Consider the following 15,961-nt stretch of genomic DNA (forward strand, 5'->3'; position numbering starts at 1 on the left):
GGCTCGGATGGGAGATACAGACCTGAAAGCAGTGTAGCCCAGCAGCTCTGCTGCTCTGCCTGGCTGGGCTGGGCCAAAGAGATGCGACAGCCTTATCCTGAGAGTGGCTGAGGAGCTGGTGAGATGGACTGGAGGAGGTGGGGGTGGCAGGTGTTGGGTTTCAGGCTTAAAGCAGGAGACAAGGTGAGTCTGGGGAAATGACCAGCACAGGAGCTGCCTTTGCAGCCGTCCACAGCAAAGTCTGCTTGGAAGTACCCAGCAGGGGTGAGGAAAGCATTTTGCTGTTGCTGTTTATTGCAGTTTGCGAAAGGTTGCCAAGGCTTTGGAAAGGTTCCTTCATTGAAGGGGGTTAGGACGCTGAAGGTGAGCGCCGGCAGCTGAGCGGAGCAAGTCACCTCGTGCCAGCATCATGCGGGAAGCTCCCACAGGCAGAGCCTGTGAATGGCTGAGGCAATACAAACGGACCCATCAGCTTATAGTTTCACCGTATAGACAAGGTCTAGGCTATGAAAAACAAACAAACAAACGGGCTCCAATAGAAATGGCTTTATTTTCACATGGTCTGTTGGGTTTTACTGGTACCCTGCCCCCAAAATTACACTGGTCTTTGGCTTCCTTAACAAGCGCCAAACAGCAGAACTAAGCTGTACATTTTTCTTCTACTCCTAATTTAATTTTTCTTTTAATAAAGCCAAGTGTCTGTCATCAGATACGGGCTGCATGAGATTTTGTAGTCCGAGGCTCCAAGTTGATAAAATAAGTGTAAAACCAACAATAAATATAAAATGATATGGCGAATCATTCTGTTACAGTGGTCTGCCTACATACCTCGCTGCTTCTGAAGGCAGATGCACAACTGCTTGGAGAAGTTACTCTGGGAGGCAGAGCAACCGAATTACCTTTGAATCAGAAAACTAACGAGGCTGTAAAACCTCAAGTAAACTTTGAAATCACTTACTTTCCTTCAGTCATCCTTGATTTGCGGGGGGAAAACACAAAACAACCACAAGGGAAAGGAGACCCAGGGGCTGATCCTGCTGTGAGTGGAGTGGCTAATGCCAAGGGGCTTTAGGTTTGCTGCGACAATGACAGCCTCTCCAGGCCTCCCCAAAGGAAGCTGCCTGGAATAGCTGCTGCTGGAAGTGTCAACTCATCTGCATTGCTACATCTCGGAGAAGAAAAAAATCTATTTGCCTCCTTGCCACACGTTATAAAGGGCCAGTGTTGACTGAGCACGGGCATATACAGGAAGCAGTCACACCTGGGGGAACACCCGCACACAGTGAAATGAGAACCAATCATTTCGGATATATTAAAGATGAGTCCTAACCAGCTGAAGGAGAAATCCAAAATGAAGGTGGTCTTCATGCTGCATAGCACCTTCAAATCAGGTCTTGGTGCACAGAGACCCTTTTGAGCCACACAGCGTACAGCCGGGTGGGAAGGTTTTGTATTTTAACACCAGTTGCATTTTCTATGCTTTATTTTTTTAATCTTGCTTTATGTAGTCCTTAAGCTTTGGGTTAGTACACTGTGAAGCTACCCTGCTAGTGATAGACTCATTTTGCTGATAAAGAAGCCCAGAAATCTGTCGGGAGCATTGCTGTTAAAAAGATACAGATACCTGCATGTGATCACCTCTCTCCCCATCCCCGTTGCTGCTCTTTCAGAAGAGCTTAGCAAAAATCATCTACCTCAAGTCACGGACAGGTGATGAATTGGGTGATACATATAGCTAACCATTTACAGTGTCTCCCTATTCATTTATGTACCTCCTATATACTGGGGATTGAAGAAAACATCCATTTCTCTGTTCCTCCCAAACTAGGACCGATGTCTCCGTAAATCCTGCAGCTGTACTGGGCTTGTAATCATGTAACTTCTGCAAAGGGAGGCTGGTTTGTGAAGACTTAAAATGGCTGTCACTGCTGTTTTCTTTCCATTGCCTCCTCTAAAATGCCACCCTCCAGGCAACTTTCCCAAGCTCCGCGCTGCTTCTTAAATACCTGCCCTCCACGTTCATCTCCTCTTTCTGCTCCTTTCTGATTCCTTATGTTTTCTCTACTCCTGTCTCCTTGAAGTTCTCCTCTGTTTTTTCTTCTTGACAAAATATTGTTTTAACTAAGCCTGGATTTCTCTATCATTTGTATTGATTGATACCTGAAGTATGAGAGTGAGGACACAAAGCATCTTGCTGTGCTTTCTTTAACTGGCTCCAGTTTTAAGACATTGTAGTTCACAGACTGCCTTTCGGGTCAACATCACACAGACTCAGTAACACGGGTTTGACTATATCTATGTCAGAAGAACAAAAAAAAAAAAAGTCATATCAACAGTAAAACAATAAGGAACACTGCAGAACCCTCTCCTCCTCTTATCTCCCCCGGCTTCATCCTCCAAGACCTACATGTGCAAAGTACGTCTGCAAGAGTACAGCAGCTGAAACAATGTCTGGCAGACGCTGGCAGCCTCTCTCCTTGGGAGAGATTGCCATGATTCTTGCTGCATTTCAATAAATCTCATTCACATTTGGGATCACATTGCCTGTGTCATCTTCCGTCCCAGGGTTCCTTCGCACACTTAGCCATCACACTTCTTCGAACTATCACAAAACATCAGACACATATGTGCATGTCTCAATAAACGGGTGGTGGAAACCAGGTATTTAGTGTCCCACGATTACTACACATGCTTGGCTGGGATACCTGCTCTGTCCTCTTGTGAGGAACTGATGTTAGAGGTTTGGGTTTTGTTTCCTAACAGTAGGGTTTCCAAGTGAATCAGAGTGTTTTCTACTACAGGCTGAAGTGCTACAGGGTTTATCCAAGGACCATCATTCTTCTCAAGGCTGGGGTTGTTTTCCCTAAGTTCTTCAGTACCTCTGTGCAATTTATAGCAACGGCCGGTACCTGCCAGCTACATTTTAAAACAATTTTAAAAGAGATGCTTTCCAGCTGCAGAGGAAACCTATCCTCCTGTCTTCATATCTGAATTTTGCAGTGGTTTTGAACTGGAAGTTGACAAGCTGTGAGTCATTATATGCAAGCTGGATCTCTTGGATTTAGAGGCTCTCAAAACAGTTTAATACATTTAAATAGCTACTGTCCCCATCCCAGATGGCTAGCACATTAAAAGGATCTTTTTAAGAACTGGAACGCTGTGCTGTTTGCTGCTTTCTTGCATTGGGTTTCCACGTATATTTGGAAGGCTTCATTACTGGGCAGAGTTGCTCCATCTGCAATGTCTCTTTGATGTTGCTGGGCGAGAGACAGATCTGCAGTTCCAGCGGATGGTGCGGCAAACCCTTGCCGGCTCTTTCCCCTTTCTTGCTGCTTCTCTGCGGCGCCTCCTACATCCATGAACATGAGGCAAGTCCCAGCCTGGTCAAACACTGGTCAAGAGTGCTTGGGAGAAAGAGGAACCATCCAAACACCATGGAAGTGCAGTGCAGCCATTCTCAGGATAGGCAAGAGCTTTAATGGTGTAAACCTGTCGACTGGCAGAACTGGTAACGGCCCTACTAGCAGGGTAGTTTTACTCACTTTTTAACCCCTCCCAATAATTCCAGTACTGGTACCTTTAACACGGGGAATTACGTCCCCCTCACAGCAGTCATTCTTCCCACGAACAAAGGCACCCTCAGCCCTTTCGCGGCAGCAGACACAGAGCGACTGGGCTGCAGAGGAATGCCGTGACAAGACTGAGCACTGCAAGCCCGGCATCATCTCTTCTTCGCGCAGCAGGGCGATTTTCAGGTTCTGCCTTTGTGCATGTGCATCTTTAAACATACAATTCACCACTTTATCTATTGGCATGGCACACCTTGCTATTGGCTGGATCAACACTGGATCACACAATAAACACGCTCGGGAGGCAGCTCAGTATTTACAAGAATTAATCGGAAAAGAGGCTTAGCTGAAGGCACTCAGATGCCAAGAGATATCAAATTAAACGAGATTTTATCATGTATGTAATTATTTATTGAGCTGAGAATCCATACAAGGTAAACAAATGTTTACACTATCATACAGTAAGCATTTCCAGGGCTTAATAAAAATGATTGTCACTCACTGTGCTTCACAAAAAAATTCATTTTAATGAATAAATAATTTGATGAAATCAAAAAATATTTACAATATAAACAAATGAAAAAGCTTTGGATATATTAATCTGAGCATCCTGTATTTTGCATTTTCTACCTGTATTTCTATCAAGATTCTCTCTCTGAAATGGTACAAAGTGGATAGAAATTACAACTCAACAAAGTTAACATGATTTGGTACATGTCTTTCCATTAGTTCCGATAAGCTACATATGATTCATTTATTATGCACGTGTTAGAATACAAATATAACTAAAATCATATGTTATCAAAATGCCAGACAGCATTCTCCACAGAACAGAAATGTACACTAGGCTGTGGCAATAACTGAGAATCACAGGCAACGAAATATAACAGAAAAGTACAAATTCCTTCATAAGAATATAATTGTGCTCTCTTATTTACCAGAGGACTATGCTGCTTCACCACATCAATGGCTATGTATGAATACAGTGTTCAACAACTGCCATGTGGTTTGGTGTACGTTCATATGGGTGTCAAGCAGCGGCATTATAGTGGAAAACGGGCAGTGCAAGCGGTTTTATAAACACCTTTTCGGGCTCTTAAAAAGAGCCAAGTATACAAAGCAGTATAAGCATAACACTGAGGAGTCTTCGTCTCATTTACACAGATATCATGAAGCGACTTGCTTTGTTTGTGGTGGTGAAAGGAGGAACTTTGTCTGCGCTGTTTATGCAATCAGCCAGAATTCAAGTATTCCAAAGCCACTTCGTAGCAGAATTTGTATTGATCCTGAAAAATCAAAACAAAACCACAAAGTCAGTTATTGAAGGAACTTAATTAAGGGGATCAATATTTCTCTTCTGTTAAAATTATTTACTATCAGTTGTTGTCAATGGGAACCAGTCTGCAAATCCAATTTATATTCAGATAAGAAAACCTTTATATTAACCAGACAATAGACACAGGTACTGCTCATATTAGACGCGTATTTAGCTGCTCCAATACACTTGTATGAGAAAAATCGACTACACGCAAGCAAATTGACTTGCAACCCTTCTGTCATCTGTCAAAATGCTCGTGTAGCGCTTTACCAGAATTAGAGTTATTGAAATTCCTCCCTGGAAATGTTTATCACTAAAATAGACCCAGTATCTAATACTTCCCAGGTCATAACTTTTATTTTAAAGTCGTTCATACACTTGCTACGTTTCAGGGCAAGCGCTGCCTACAGTTCCTCTGCTATCCACAGCCCAAAACCACGCTGAAATACTGTCCTCTTCCAGTGCAATAGGCACTGTGAGATCAGGCTTGAGCTAAATTAATTGGATTCATTTCAATTAATATTTAGCAATTAATGGTGATGCGTAAGTTAGGCTCTTAACAGCTCTTCTGTTACCCAGGCCAAGTTTTCAGGTGCCAACCCTGTACTTCAAATGCAGACCTGCTGATTTTATTTGCAACTGTTCAGAAACGGGACTGATTCCCCAAAGGGGAAAAATCCCCTTCTTGTGGCATGCAAACCCTGTCTGCACCCTTCAGAGATGAAGGGCCATGACTTTGTCCCCTTCATATCTTCAGCAGTACATAGAGGCCAGTGCTTTTGACTGACCCTCACCCACTGTGCAACTGTGATAACCTGGGGCCAGTTCTGTTTACTACCTTTATCAATGATCTGGACAAGGGGATTGAGTGCACCCTCAGTAAGTTTGCAGATGACACCAAGTTGGGCGGGAGTGTTGATCTGCTTGAGAGTAGGAAGGCTCTGCAGAGGGATCTGGACAGGATGGATCGATGGGCTGAGGCCAATGGTATGAGGTTCAACAAGGCCAAGTGCCGGGTTCTGCACTTGGGTCACAACAACCCCATGTAGCGCTACAGGCTTGGGGAAGAGTGGCTGGAGAGCTATATGGTGGGAAAAGCCCTGGGCGCGTTGGTCAACAGCCAGCTGAATATGAGCCATCAGTGTGCCCAGGTGGCCAAGAAGGCCAACAGCATCCTGGCTTATACCAGAAATAGTGTGGCCAGCAAGACTAGGGAAGTGATGGTCCCCCTGTACTCAGCACTGGTGAGGCCACACCTTGAGTACGGTGTCCAGTTTTGGGGCCCTCACCACAAAAAAGATATTAAGTTGCTGACACGTGTGCAGAGAAGGTCAACAAAGCTGGTGAGGGATCTGGAGCACAAGCCTTATGACGAGCGGCTGAGGGAGCTGGGGTTGTTTAGCCTGGAGAAAAGGAGGCTGAGGGGAGACCTTATCGCTCTCTACAACTACCTGAAAGGAGGCTGTAGCCAGGTGGGGGTCGGTCTCTTCTCCCAAGTAAGCAGTGACATGACAAGAGGCAATGGCCTCAAGTTGCACCAGGGGATATTTGGATTGGATAGTAGGAAAAATTTTCTTCACCAAAAGGGTTGTCAAGCATTGGAACAGGCTGCCCAGGGAAGTGGCTGAGTCCCCATCTCTGGAGGTATTTAAAAGACGTGTAGATGTGGTGCTAAGGGACATGGTTTAGTGGTAACGTGGCAGTGTTAGGTTGACGGTTGGACTTGCTGATCTTGAAGTCCTCTTCCAACCAACACGATTCTTTGATTCTATGATTTTAAATGATGCTGTCACTGATGACTTCACAGTTTTGTGTGTGCACACATATCCCTCTTCTGTTGTCATTCTTGCTACTTGCAATATTTAGCAATACTACAAACATTTAAATGAAACAAAAAAGCCAAAAGAAATAGTAGGTGCAGGTTCCCTGAATCCAAGGGCTCTGGCTTCTAAAAATTCAGTTGGGAAATACCTGTCATTTTAATGACTATTTCTGCCACTGAAATGCCTCTTTCTCTTATGCAATTTAACCAATTAATAAAAGATAACTAATCAGGTACTATTGTGTAGGAACAACAACAGAGTTAACTGAGTAATGGCACTCAGCCTTCACCTTCCTAACATCACAAGTAGGAAGATTATAAGTACACTTCAGATATATTCTCCTTTTCACTGAAGCAAACATTTTACAGGATTAACTCATTGGGCCTGTACTTGGGATTTTGGGTCACATTTTATCTGAAAAGAGAGTCCACCTTAACGTGTAAGAGACCAAATAATACTACAACAATCAAAGCCATTAACATGCATGGACAATTTTTATGTTCTTTTGTTGAGAGCTGTCACTTCGAAAGAAAACAAATCTTAGGTGTACGTATCACCTAAGTGATGAATGAGTTGTATGTGAGGTTTTAAGATCCTGCAGGGTTCCATAAACTGCTTGTGTCTTCTTCAGAATGAGAAAAGAACAAAAAAGAAGAAAGGAAAGAAAGCAGTATTAGGCAAATTATTCCTTTTCTGCTTTTATTGCATATATGTTTCTAAATAAATGAAAATTATTCTATAACTACATAACAGATCAAAACACGAGATCAGCCACTCATCCATTTCCGTTTTTCCATGCTCGTTTTATGCTGATTTACTGATCCAGCAGAATAACTGTCATTTTTAGTAAACTCAATACCTGTCTTAAAGAGTAGACACGTATTATTTCCCACTGTGTTCACTCATGTGTGTCCTCTGTACATTTTTATTATTCACTCGATGGTGAATCTTAAAAGTGTCTTTATGTTAGCTAGCTTCAGAGAGGTATATTTATTTATTTTTTCTAGGACATCTACTGGTAGGTGCAATAACATTTATCACAAAATGCTTTAGGCATTCTGTAACAGACATTTTGTAATACCATGTGTTACCTTTGCACGACGGCTGAATAATTTCATAGATTTTCCATATTGTATGGATGCAGCATTCAGATTTTTACACTTGCAGGAAAGCAGAGGCTTCAATGAAATTAAGAGATGAATCTCTAAGTATGGACCATAAAGATTTCCCTTCATCTAGTCGGAAAGTGCATACCAGGTATTGATAAAGCAGTCTTGAAACTATTTTGGTGAAATACTGTTATTATTCTGAGCATTTCATCTTTTACCACAGAATTTTACAAAGGTAGGTGAATATTATTGTTCTCGTTTTTCAGATGTGGAAACTGAGGCAAAGACAGATCACGAAGGATAAAGTCAGTAACAGGATCAGGAAAAGAACTCAATTGTCCTGACTCCCTTTTACCATGAAACAATCTACACGGAAACTGAAACCTTGCTAATTCAAATATTTGTTCCTACAAAGCAGCAGACCAAGACTGAAGAGATGTGGTTCTAACTTTGCTTTGTCAGTCAATTACGTGATAATGGGAAAAAATCCTTACTGTCCCCTGCCTTCGTTCCTCTGTCTGTACAGTAAGGAAAACAATACTGATCTCCTTCACAACTGCTTTGACATCTCCTAATGAAAAGGCCTTACAAGGCCTCTCAGTGCTGTCCAGACATTCTCAATACCATCCTCAATTTGCTAAAAGCTATTTTTATATTCTAAAATAGTACATTTAGTTTTTGATTAAAAAAAAAAAATCTCTGCTGAAAAATGGAGACAGCTGCCTGACAAATCTATACCTGGAGAACTGTCACAAACGGGAATTTATAGAGAGCATTTTCTTCGACTGTACATCTTCACACTGGTAATTTTCTTTTTATTTCTATAAAATAAATGAATAAGAGATCAGTGTGTTCTGTGGACTTAAACTCTGGGAGAACGGAGAACAGCAGGCCTGCCAAGTCTCTATCCAAACTATACTCTCTGAATGAAGAAGTAGGACATTTTTCTTAATATCTAGGAAATAAAAAAGTATGGTTCCCAGCATGATGATTCTCCTCCTGAAAATATAAACTAGAGGAAGAGGAGCCAAATAAGCTGCTCCCTCCCACCACTGCAAAAGCTTGATAGTTCTCACTGATACAAGATTCATAGTTCCACATTGCTGGCTCACGGCCCTGTGGTGCTGCTTCTAAACTCCCTCCTCGCTTCGCACAGCTGGTAACATCTGGCTTTTTTCCATGAGCCTGGCCAGAGCAAGGCTGTGAAATCTGGGATTTCACAGGTAAGATAGATGAGACGACTGCAATGGAGGATGTGATGGGAGACGTTCTTCCGTGGGACCGATGAGGCGCAGTGATATGTGTGGTGGAAAAGCGGATGGCCCTATCCACCTACAACAGGACCTGAAAGCCTCCCAACGGAAATTCCTGCTTTCTGCACACCCCGATTTTGGCAGCTCGTCTGAGAGAGGGGGATCTCTCCTAAAATTACAAGACACTTGACCAGCTCGGTGGGAAGCCTCTTGCCTCACCGTGGGCACTCTGTAGAAAAGATGCTGAAATATGACCCCAAGTCAGCTCATATTAGTTTAGCATCCCTGAAGCTGCCCAAATGCTGCTTCCTCCCACCTATGATGCTAAATGGAATACAGCTGCCTCTCAAGCAGACACCTCTACAGCAGGATGTTGTAAAACAATGTCTTTTATAGCCCAGGCTTCAGAATAGGGTATCGCGCTACACCCATCTCCAAGTACAGAACTACACGCTGGAGTGTAAGAACCTGCTGGTTTAAGCTGTTCTGCAGCTCTTGTGGCATAGCAGCTGGCACTTCAGCAATTCTCCATTTAAAAAGAAAGCTCATAAAACACTCTCTAGGAAAATAATTGCACATGGCCCCTTGTTTCTGAACTTCTTTAATCTTTCTATGAGATAGAGCAACCATAATTAAATGCAATATTCTGGATGTCAAACTGAAATTCATGGCTTTGATAAATATTAGGCGATTAAGCTATTTATAAAATATATAATTTGAAAATCTGGCATTTCATTTTACATAACTATTATTTCTACCATGCAAGGGCTGCTCTCCACTTGGCTCAGCCTGCTAGAAAAGAAAATTAATAAGGATGTTCGGCTGAAAGTTTAAAACTCTTAAAAAATTCAAATGAACAGAGACAAAGTCTCCTTGGGAAGAAAGCAGTGTAAAAATACTCTTACAAGTGAAGTGACTTCATTATCCCCTTTGAAAATGACTTGCTTGCTTTGTGAACAACTCCCACTGCAAATCTTGGAAATCTTACTGAGTCTTCTGAGAAAAAGGAACATTTTCCATTTAGTGGTGCAGTTAAAAAGCTCATACCAGAAGGTCCACCATGTTAGGCTTATTATTCCTCAGTGTCTTCACAGCATGGAATACGTCAACAGCCCTCTGATGTTGAAGCATTTCACAAACAATACTGATTGCACAAAATGTCCCACTGCGGCCACCTCCATTCCTACAATAAAAAGGACAAAATGGCTCAGTTACAATTGACTCTATGTTACAAGTTCATACAGCACCAGGGATGGCTACACAAGGTATGAGTTCCAGCAGGGAGAAACCACAGAACATTATTGCCTCTGAAGGCTGCTGAACTCTAGGCAGAACACGATTTTTAATTGGAATTAATGGGCCGAATGATCTCAAAGCAATGATTCAGAAATCAGCAGGCTGAAAGCCTGGAGGGAATTGAACGGCTGAGTTTTGCACCATCCTTCAATGAACACCTGAGACAGCACAAAGAGGATGCTAAAATAAGGACAAGGTACTTTTAGATTCATCTCAACACCCCTTTGCACTGTAAATGCACAATGAACATCAGTGCTGGAAATGCTATAGAGAAAGCGGATCTCTAAGCTCTTTTATTCCAGATCCTGGTGCCCAAAGGTGTTTCGGAGGAACAGCAAAAGCGTCCGAAGTCTCTTTTGCAGGAGCTCTTCTGGTGGCTCCACCTTTAGCATGGCACTAGGTGGTGCTGCGATCTTGCCCCGGCTGATGGGCTCAGCCCCTGGCAGCAGGCAGAGGGGCCGGCTGCCTGGCGATGACTACTTTTAGAAGCGCACGTATTTCCCCCTCCACCCACAGCATCAGAGGATGAGAACCCGAAGTGACTTGCTAACAAAGAAGCCAGGCACAAGTGTTCATACGCATGATCAAATACAGTATTTAATAATACTCTATCCCCGGTTATTTTTAATCTTTGAGAGAATCTCTTTCTTTCTGGAAGCCCTATTATTTCTACAGCTATTCTAATCAGAATCTTTAGGCTGCGCTTCACCGAAAATAATAAACCTTAATAATTACCAGAGTGCAGACTAGTTAGGTAGCGGGTCTTTCAAACCAGCTTCGCAAATGGTTGATTTTCAAAGGAAGCTACAACGTCGCACATCTGTCACATCCAGGCAGTATGAAAAGAATGCTCTCTGCTGCCAAAACATTGCCTGATATTGTGGGACTCTTTGAGAATTTTAATTAAAATAAAGTCATTTAAAAGGATTATATTAGAGCTTTTTCTTTCTTTACTGCCTGGAAGTGACGCATGTGTGATGTTGTACAACTATTTAATATCATCAGCCACCTCAGAGATAACAGTAATTTACACTTCAAAAGGGTCTTTTCAGCTAAAGATCTCAAAACATTAATTAATCACACTGCACAATGCTCCTTTGATAAAAGTATTATTATCCCCATTCTACAGATGGGGAAACTGAAGAGCAATGACTTGTTCAAGGTCAGTGATAGTGGGAATTATTAATACACCCTTAGATTTTCCTGCATCGTTCTAACATTGGGTCCCAACTTTTGAAAGTGCATTAGTGTGTGGTTTTTCCATCAGCATGTCCCTTCTCCATCATAGCAGCATCTTTAAGCAGATGTCGAGAGGAAGATGGATACAACTTCAAGCACTGAAGACTCCGTCTCAAAAGATCAGCTACTGCTGAGGGAAACAGCACGTACAAGTATTAAGCCATATCAAAAGGAGGATGGCAGCAGAGGGGATGAGAGTCTGCACCAGTGGAGCACAAAGACCACAGGAGGACCAAAATATATACCATTATTAGAGAAAGGTAAGGCAATTAAAGGATCATTGTAACTGGTCTATCGGGCTACTTTTACTTCTGTGCTGTACGTCTGGAATCACCCCTTCAATGCTACTCATTTCTACAGTCCTTATCTGTAGAAACAAAAGGTACATTGTTCTGAAGGTACAGTTTTGATTTACTCTGAATAAATATGCACCTTTTCCATTTGCAAAAGAACATCTTTATATAAAATAGAATTAACTTGTACCCATCATCCTTTCACAGGGGTCTACCAAGGGACAGAGAAGGAAACTCATGAATCTACATCAAAAAAGTACACAATTCCTCCTATGTTCAAAGCTTTTAAATGAGCAGCCGTATTATTTATTCAGTTCCAGATGAGGACAGATACCTCCTCACAAGTCTTTTAAAACCTGGCACAAATTCTGTAACAGTATTCCTTTATTTTCTCTCTTCTGTTTCCAGTACTTACAAGCAATGTACAACTGTGCGTCCCTCTCCCCCGTTATATTCTTCCTGCCACTTCTCCACTTGGCGAATGAGCTTCAAGAAGGAGCGTTTAGAAACTGGAGTGTCTCTATACATGGGCCATCCCAGGAACTGGAACTGCTGCACCATCCGGTAGCCGTCTTGGGGCTGTAGAGGTTCAGACAACAAGCAGGAAAAACAACTGCATTTTTTTTTGGCACACAACTTAGATATCCGCATCAGTGAGGAAAGTTGTTCAAGCAGATCACCGCTGACAAACTACTAATGTAATTTCAACTGCCCTTGAGGAGTTATGACTCTTAATTTCCAACAGAGTTATTACAACAAGAGGTTTTAAACAGAGTGCTATACAAATAGACTAGAATAGAGCAATGGTACAGCTGCAGGATCAAGCAAATAATTGATTAACATCATAGCAGGAACTTGGTAACAAAGGAGCTGCAGCACAACTTCAATTATACGCCTTCTTTTTTCATATACTTCAGCATTTTGAAGAATATTTGTGTGCTTCTGCCTTTTTTTTTATAAGAAAGGTCAAAACCTCTCAAGATAGTTTGAAGCAGGAAACATTTAGAAAACCAAAGGAAGCCCTCAGATTTTCCTGGCTTATAAAAAAAATCTAACTCCATTTTATTTTATTGTGTGCTACTGCAGCAGTCAGAACCCCTCTAGTGAAACGTTACTGTACAGTTGCTTTATGGTGATTTAAAATAAAAAAGGAGCATAGGACAAGCGTTAGTGGCAGAAAATTACAGTCCTTTGAAAAGGGCATAATAAACACACATGAAAACTGTTTTTGTAGTCTAGGATTTGCCGCTTTCACTTCTGTGCAAAGTGAGGGCATTTTAGTGCCACTTTGAAAATGAGCAACACACAGAAATGTTGACATTACAATTTTTTCTCTAGAGTAAAAGGTAATAGAGAGCATGTAAGATTAACAAGATGAGGGAATAAACCAAAGCGGATGCAGCATTAGGTATGTTCTTCCATGGGTTTTGTCTGCTTTATGTCAAAATTTGGAATCTACTGATTTTCTGGCCAGTTTCTTTCAGCTGACGGCCCCTCTTCCCCAAGCACATCAGCCAGACCCAGTGCCTGTTAAAGCTCACATTAATGCGGCTGGGGATCGTGTCTTTATGTTGCCACATTTACTGTGAACGCAAGGCCTTCTTAGTATTAAAAGAAATATCTTGAAGCTTACAATCAGCTTCCCTGTTTGGATATTCGGATGTTTTTGTGTGTGTTCTGGGGGCCTTTCTCTCACTGTCCTGAGAGCTACCAGATCTCAGGGCAGTTCCCATCTTTTCTCAGTAGGGAATACTGCTCGTTGCTAGCTATGGCTCTTCAGTGATCAACACCAGTCCATTGCAAGGCTCTCCTCATCTGGATGGGGAGAGGTGCCTGGTCTGTGGTGGGATCTTATTTCCACTCAGCTTGAAAGACATGCCTCTTTTAGTCTTCTGTCAACTTTACAGGAGCATAAAAGCCGGCTATGAGAACGTACTTGTCCTTCTGAAGTCATTACATATATTACGAAGTGTGATTAGTGGGACAAGATCTTCACTAAAAGCCTGGGACTGGTATTGGAAAACATGCCTAGTATTGGCGCGCAGCTCTCTTCACGTGACACAAGATACAAAAATGCAAAATGGCTAATATCAAACTGTTGAAAACAGCACTGATTTTGGCATTTCTGGGCTACTGATCTGAATACTGCATTTATTTCATTTGCATTTAACACAGCTGAGATAGGCATTAAAATATTTTTCACTTTAATTACACAAAGAAGGCTTTTTTCTCATTGATCATGGTGTGACTCAGTATTGCACCGTTGCTCTGAAAAAAATAAGCTGAAAAATGAGAATGGTTTTATGTGAGTTTAACTTTCATTTTTTTTGTGACTTGAATAGAGCCAACTCATCTACTGAGACAGAATTGTTTTGCAAATAACGTCCTTACCCTGGCTGCATTATAAATTCGGAATATCCGGCTGATTATGTCTTCTTCTAAATCAGCTGATACGAACTCCACCTGAATAGGACCGTGTCGGTGTACTCCATTTTCTGGCCAGTACTGAGGACACAGCTATAGAAGACAACAAACACAAAAAAGCACAGTTAATCACTTTGAATTTCATGGTGCCTCAATATACTTTTCTAGATTTTTCTTTGTGCTACATTCATTACTGACATTCTCACAAAACATTGTTATAAAATACACGGTGGACCATCCTCCATCAGTTTCAAGCACTCTGCTTTTAGTTGTGCAGAACAAGTTTAAACAAATGCCTTTTCCCTTAACTGAACATGCTATCACTTGCCGCTGTACTCGCCATTCCCTGGTATTTGGAGTAACACATTTCTGCCACTCAACGTCAATTCTGCAATACCGTATGACAAGACAGGGGGACGCTGTCAAATATTACCGTATCTCGGAGACAGTGTGAAGCCTAAATACCAGAGGCCTGATACCTCCAACCCTCCCAAAAAGTTGGTAATAAATCAAGCTACATCAGAATGCTCTGAAGAGTGCATCAATTCTCAAAACTCAGGGCTTAACTTTCACATCTGTTTCAGCAGTGACTGACGATGTTGGTAATATCAGCAATGCTTTAAATTTTCATCAATGGCTCAATTTCATCGTATGAATGCCACCTGAAAATACCAATTATGCTCTCTTTAGTCCTCAGAAAACATTACTTCTAGGTATCTGAAGATCACAACATAACATTACCATTATCTTGCACAGTTTTAGCATCTAATAATATCACGATGGCTTAATCCAGGAACCAATTATCATCTGTGTTAATACGTTATAGATTAAATCAACACTTTGCAGGGAGGTTTTTCAAGCTAGACTCTGCTTGTCCATGTTTTTCCATAAAAACCCTAATGATTCTTTTTCCGGGGATATTTACAGTAGTTCAAGTATGTAGCTTTTGCAAGCATTCACCAAAATTAAGTATGAACTCCTGAAATTTTGTTTGCTTGCAGAAGCATTGATGTCATATTTGGAACTTTATTTCATTCAGTAAAACAGCTGTGGTCTTCATTCTGCTGCATTGCTGTCGGTGATCCAGAGCTGAGCTGACAAATCACATTTACTCCAGATGTTGTTTTGCATTTCTTGTAACATTTATTCCTCAACAAAGCCGTTTAGAGATGACTACATTTTAGGGAAACATAATCATTTACTACACCAATTAAAAAGAGAACAGGGTCTGATTTGCAGAAGTTCACTTTTAACAAGTTAAAAACAGATATTTCGAGTAGGAAAATATATTTTCATTTATTTGAAACCCCCCAAGATTTGGTCTGCTGAGCAAATTGCTTTCCAAATATTGTCTAAATCTTACACGAATTTTTATTATGAAATATGCTAGTGTACAGGGTAGCAAAACATAATGCATCCAACTAATGCAAGTGCCAGTGCTCTGATAATTTAACATGTGTACAGTTTAGTACACGTCTTTCAAATACATAGGAATGCTGTTCTAACAGATCTTTGAAAAACGCTTGAATGATAATAAGCAGAGCTGTTTGCTGGAGCTGTTTTAGGAAGTCAAGACTTTCAAGTTCTAAAGAAACTAAAAGCATTTAGGTCTGCGCATTTTGCATGCATGTGATGCT

The 15,961-nt window shown here is 41.5% G+C and overlaps 1 protein-coding gene across 11 annotated transcripts in view; it reads right to left on the reverse strand.

Annotated features, from left to right (window-relative positions):
* Positions 1–3,979: 3,979 nt before the first annotated feature.
* The window catches only part of PTPRM (protein tyrosine phosphatase receptor type M), a 481,345-nt gene continuing 469,363 nt past the window's right edge, over positions 3,980–15,961 (reverse strand). For all 11 annotated transcript variants that reach the window (XM_063326582.1, XM_063326581.1, XM_063326579.1 and 8 more), the window contains 4 exons: positions 14,292–14,417; positions 12,316–12,479; positions 10,120–10,255; positions 3,980–4,855 (listed from right to left, as the gene is read on the reverse strand). In XM_063326582.1, coding sequence (XP_063182652.1) covers positions 4,802–4,855; positions 10,120–10,255; positions 12,316–12,479; positions 14,292–14,417 — 480 coding nt within the window. In that variant the 3' untranslated portion in view covers positions 3,980–4,801. The remainder of the gene's footprint in view (positions 4,856–10,119; positions 10,256–12,315; positions 12,480–14,291; positions 14,418–15,961) is intronic.

Source organism: Chroicocephalus ridibundus, chromosome 2 (assembly GCF_963924245.1).
Source record: "Chroicocephalus ridibundus chromosome 2, bChrRid1.1, whole genome shotgun sequence".
In the NCBI taxonomy this organism is placed as follows: Eukaryota; Metazoa; Chordata; class Aves; order Charadriiformes; family Laridae; genus Chroicocephalus; species Chroicocephalus ridibundus.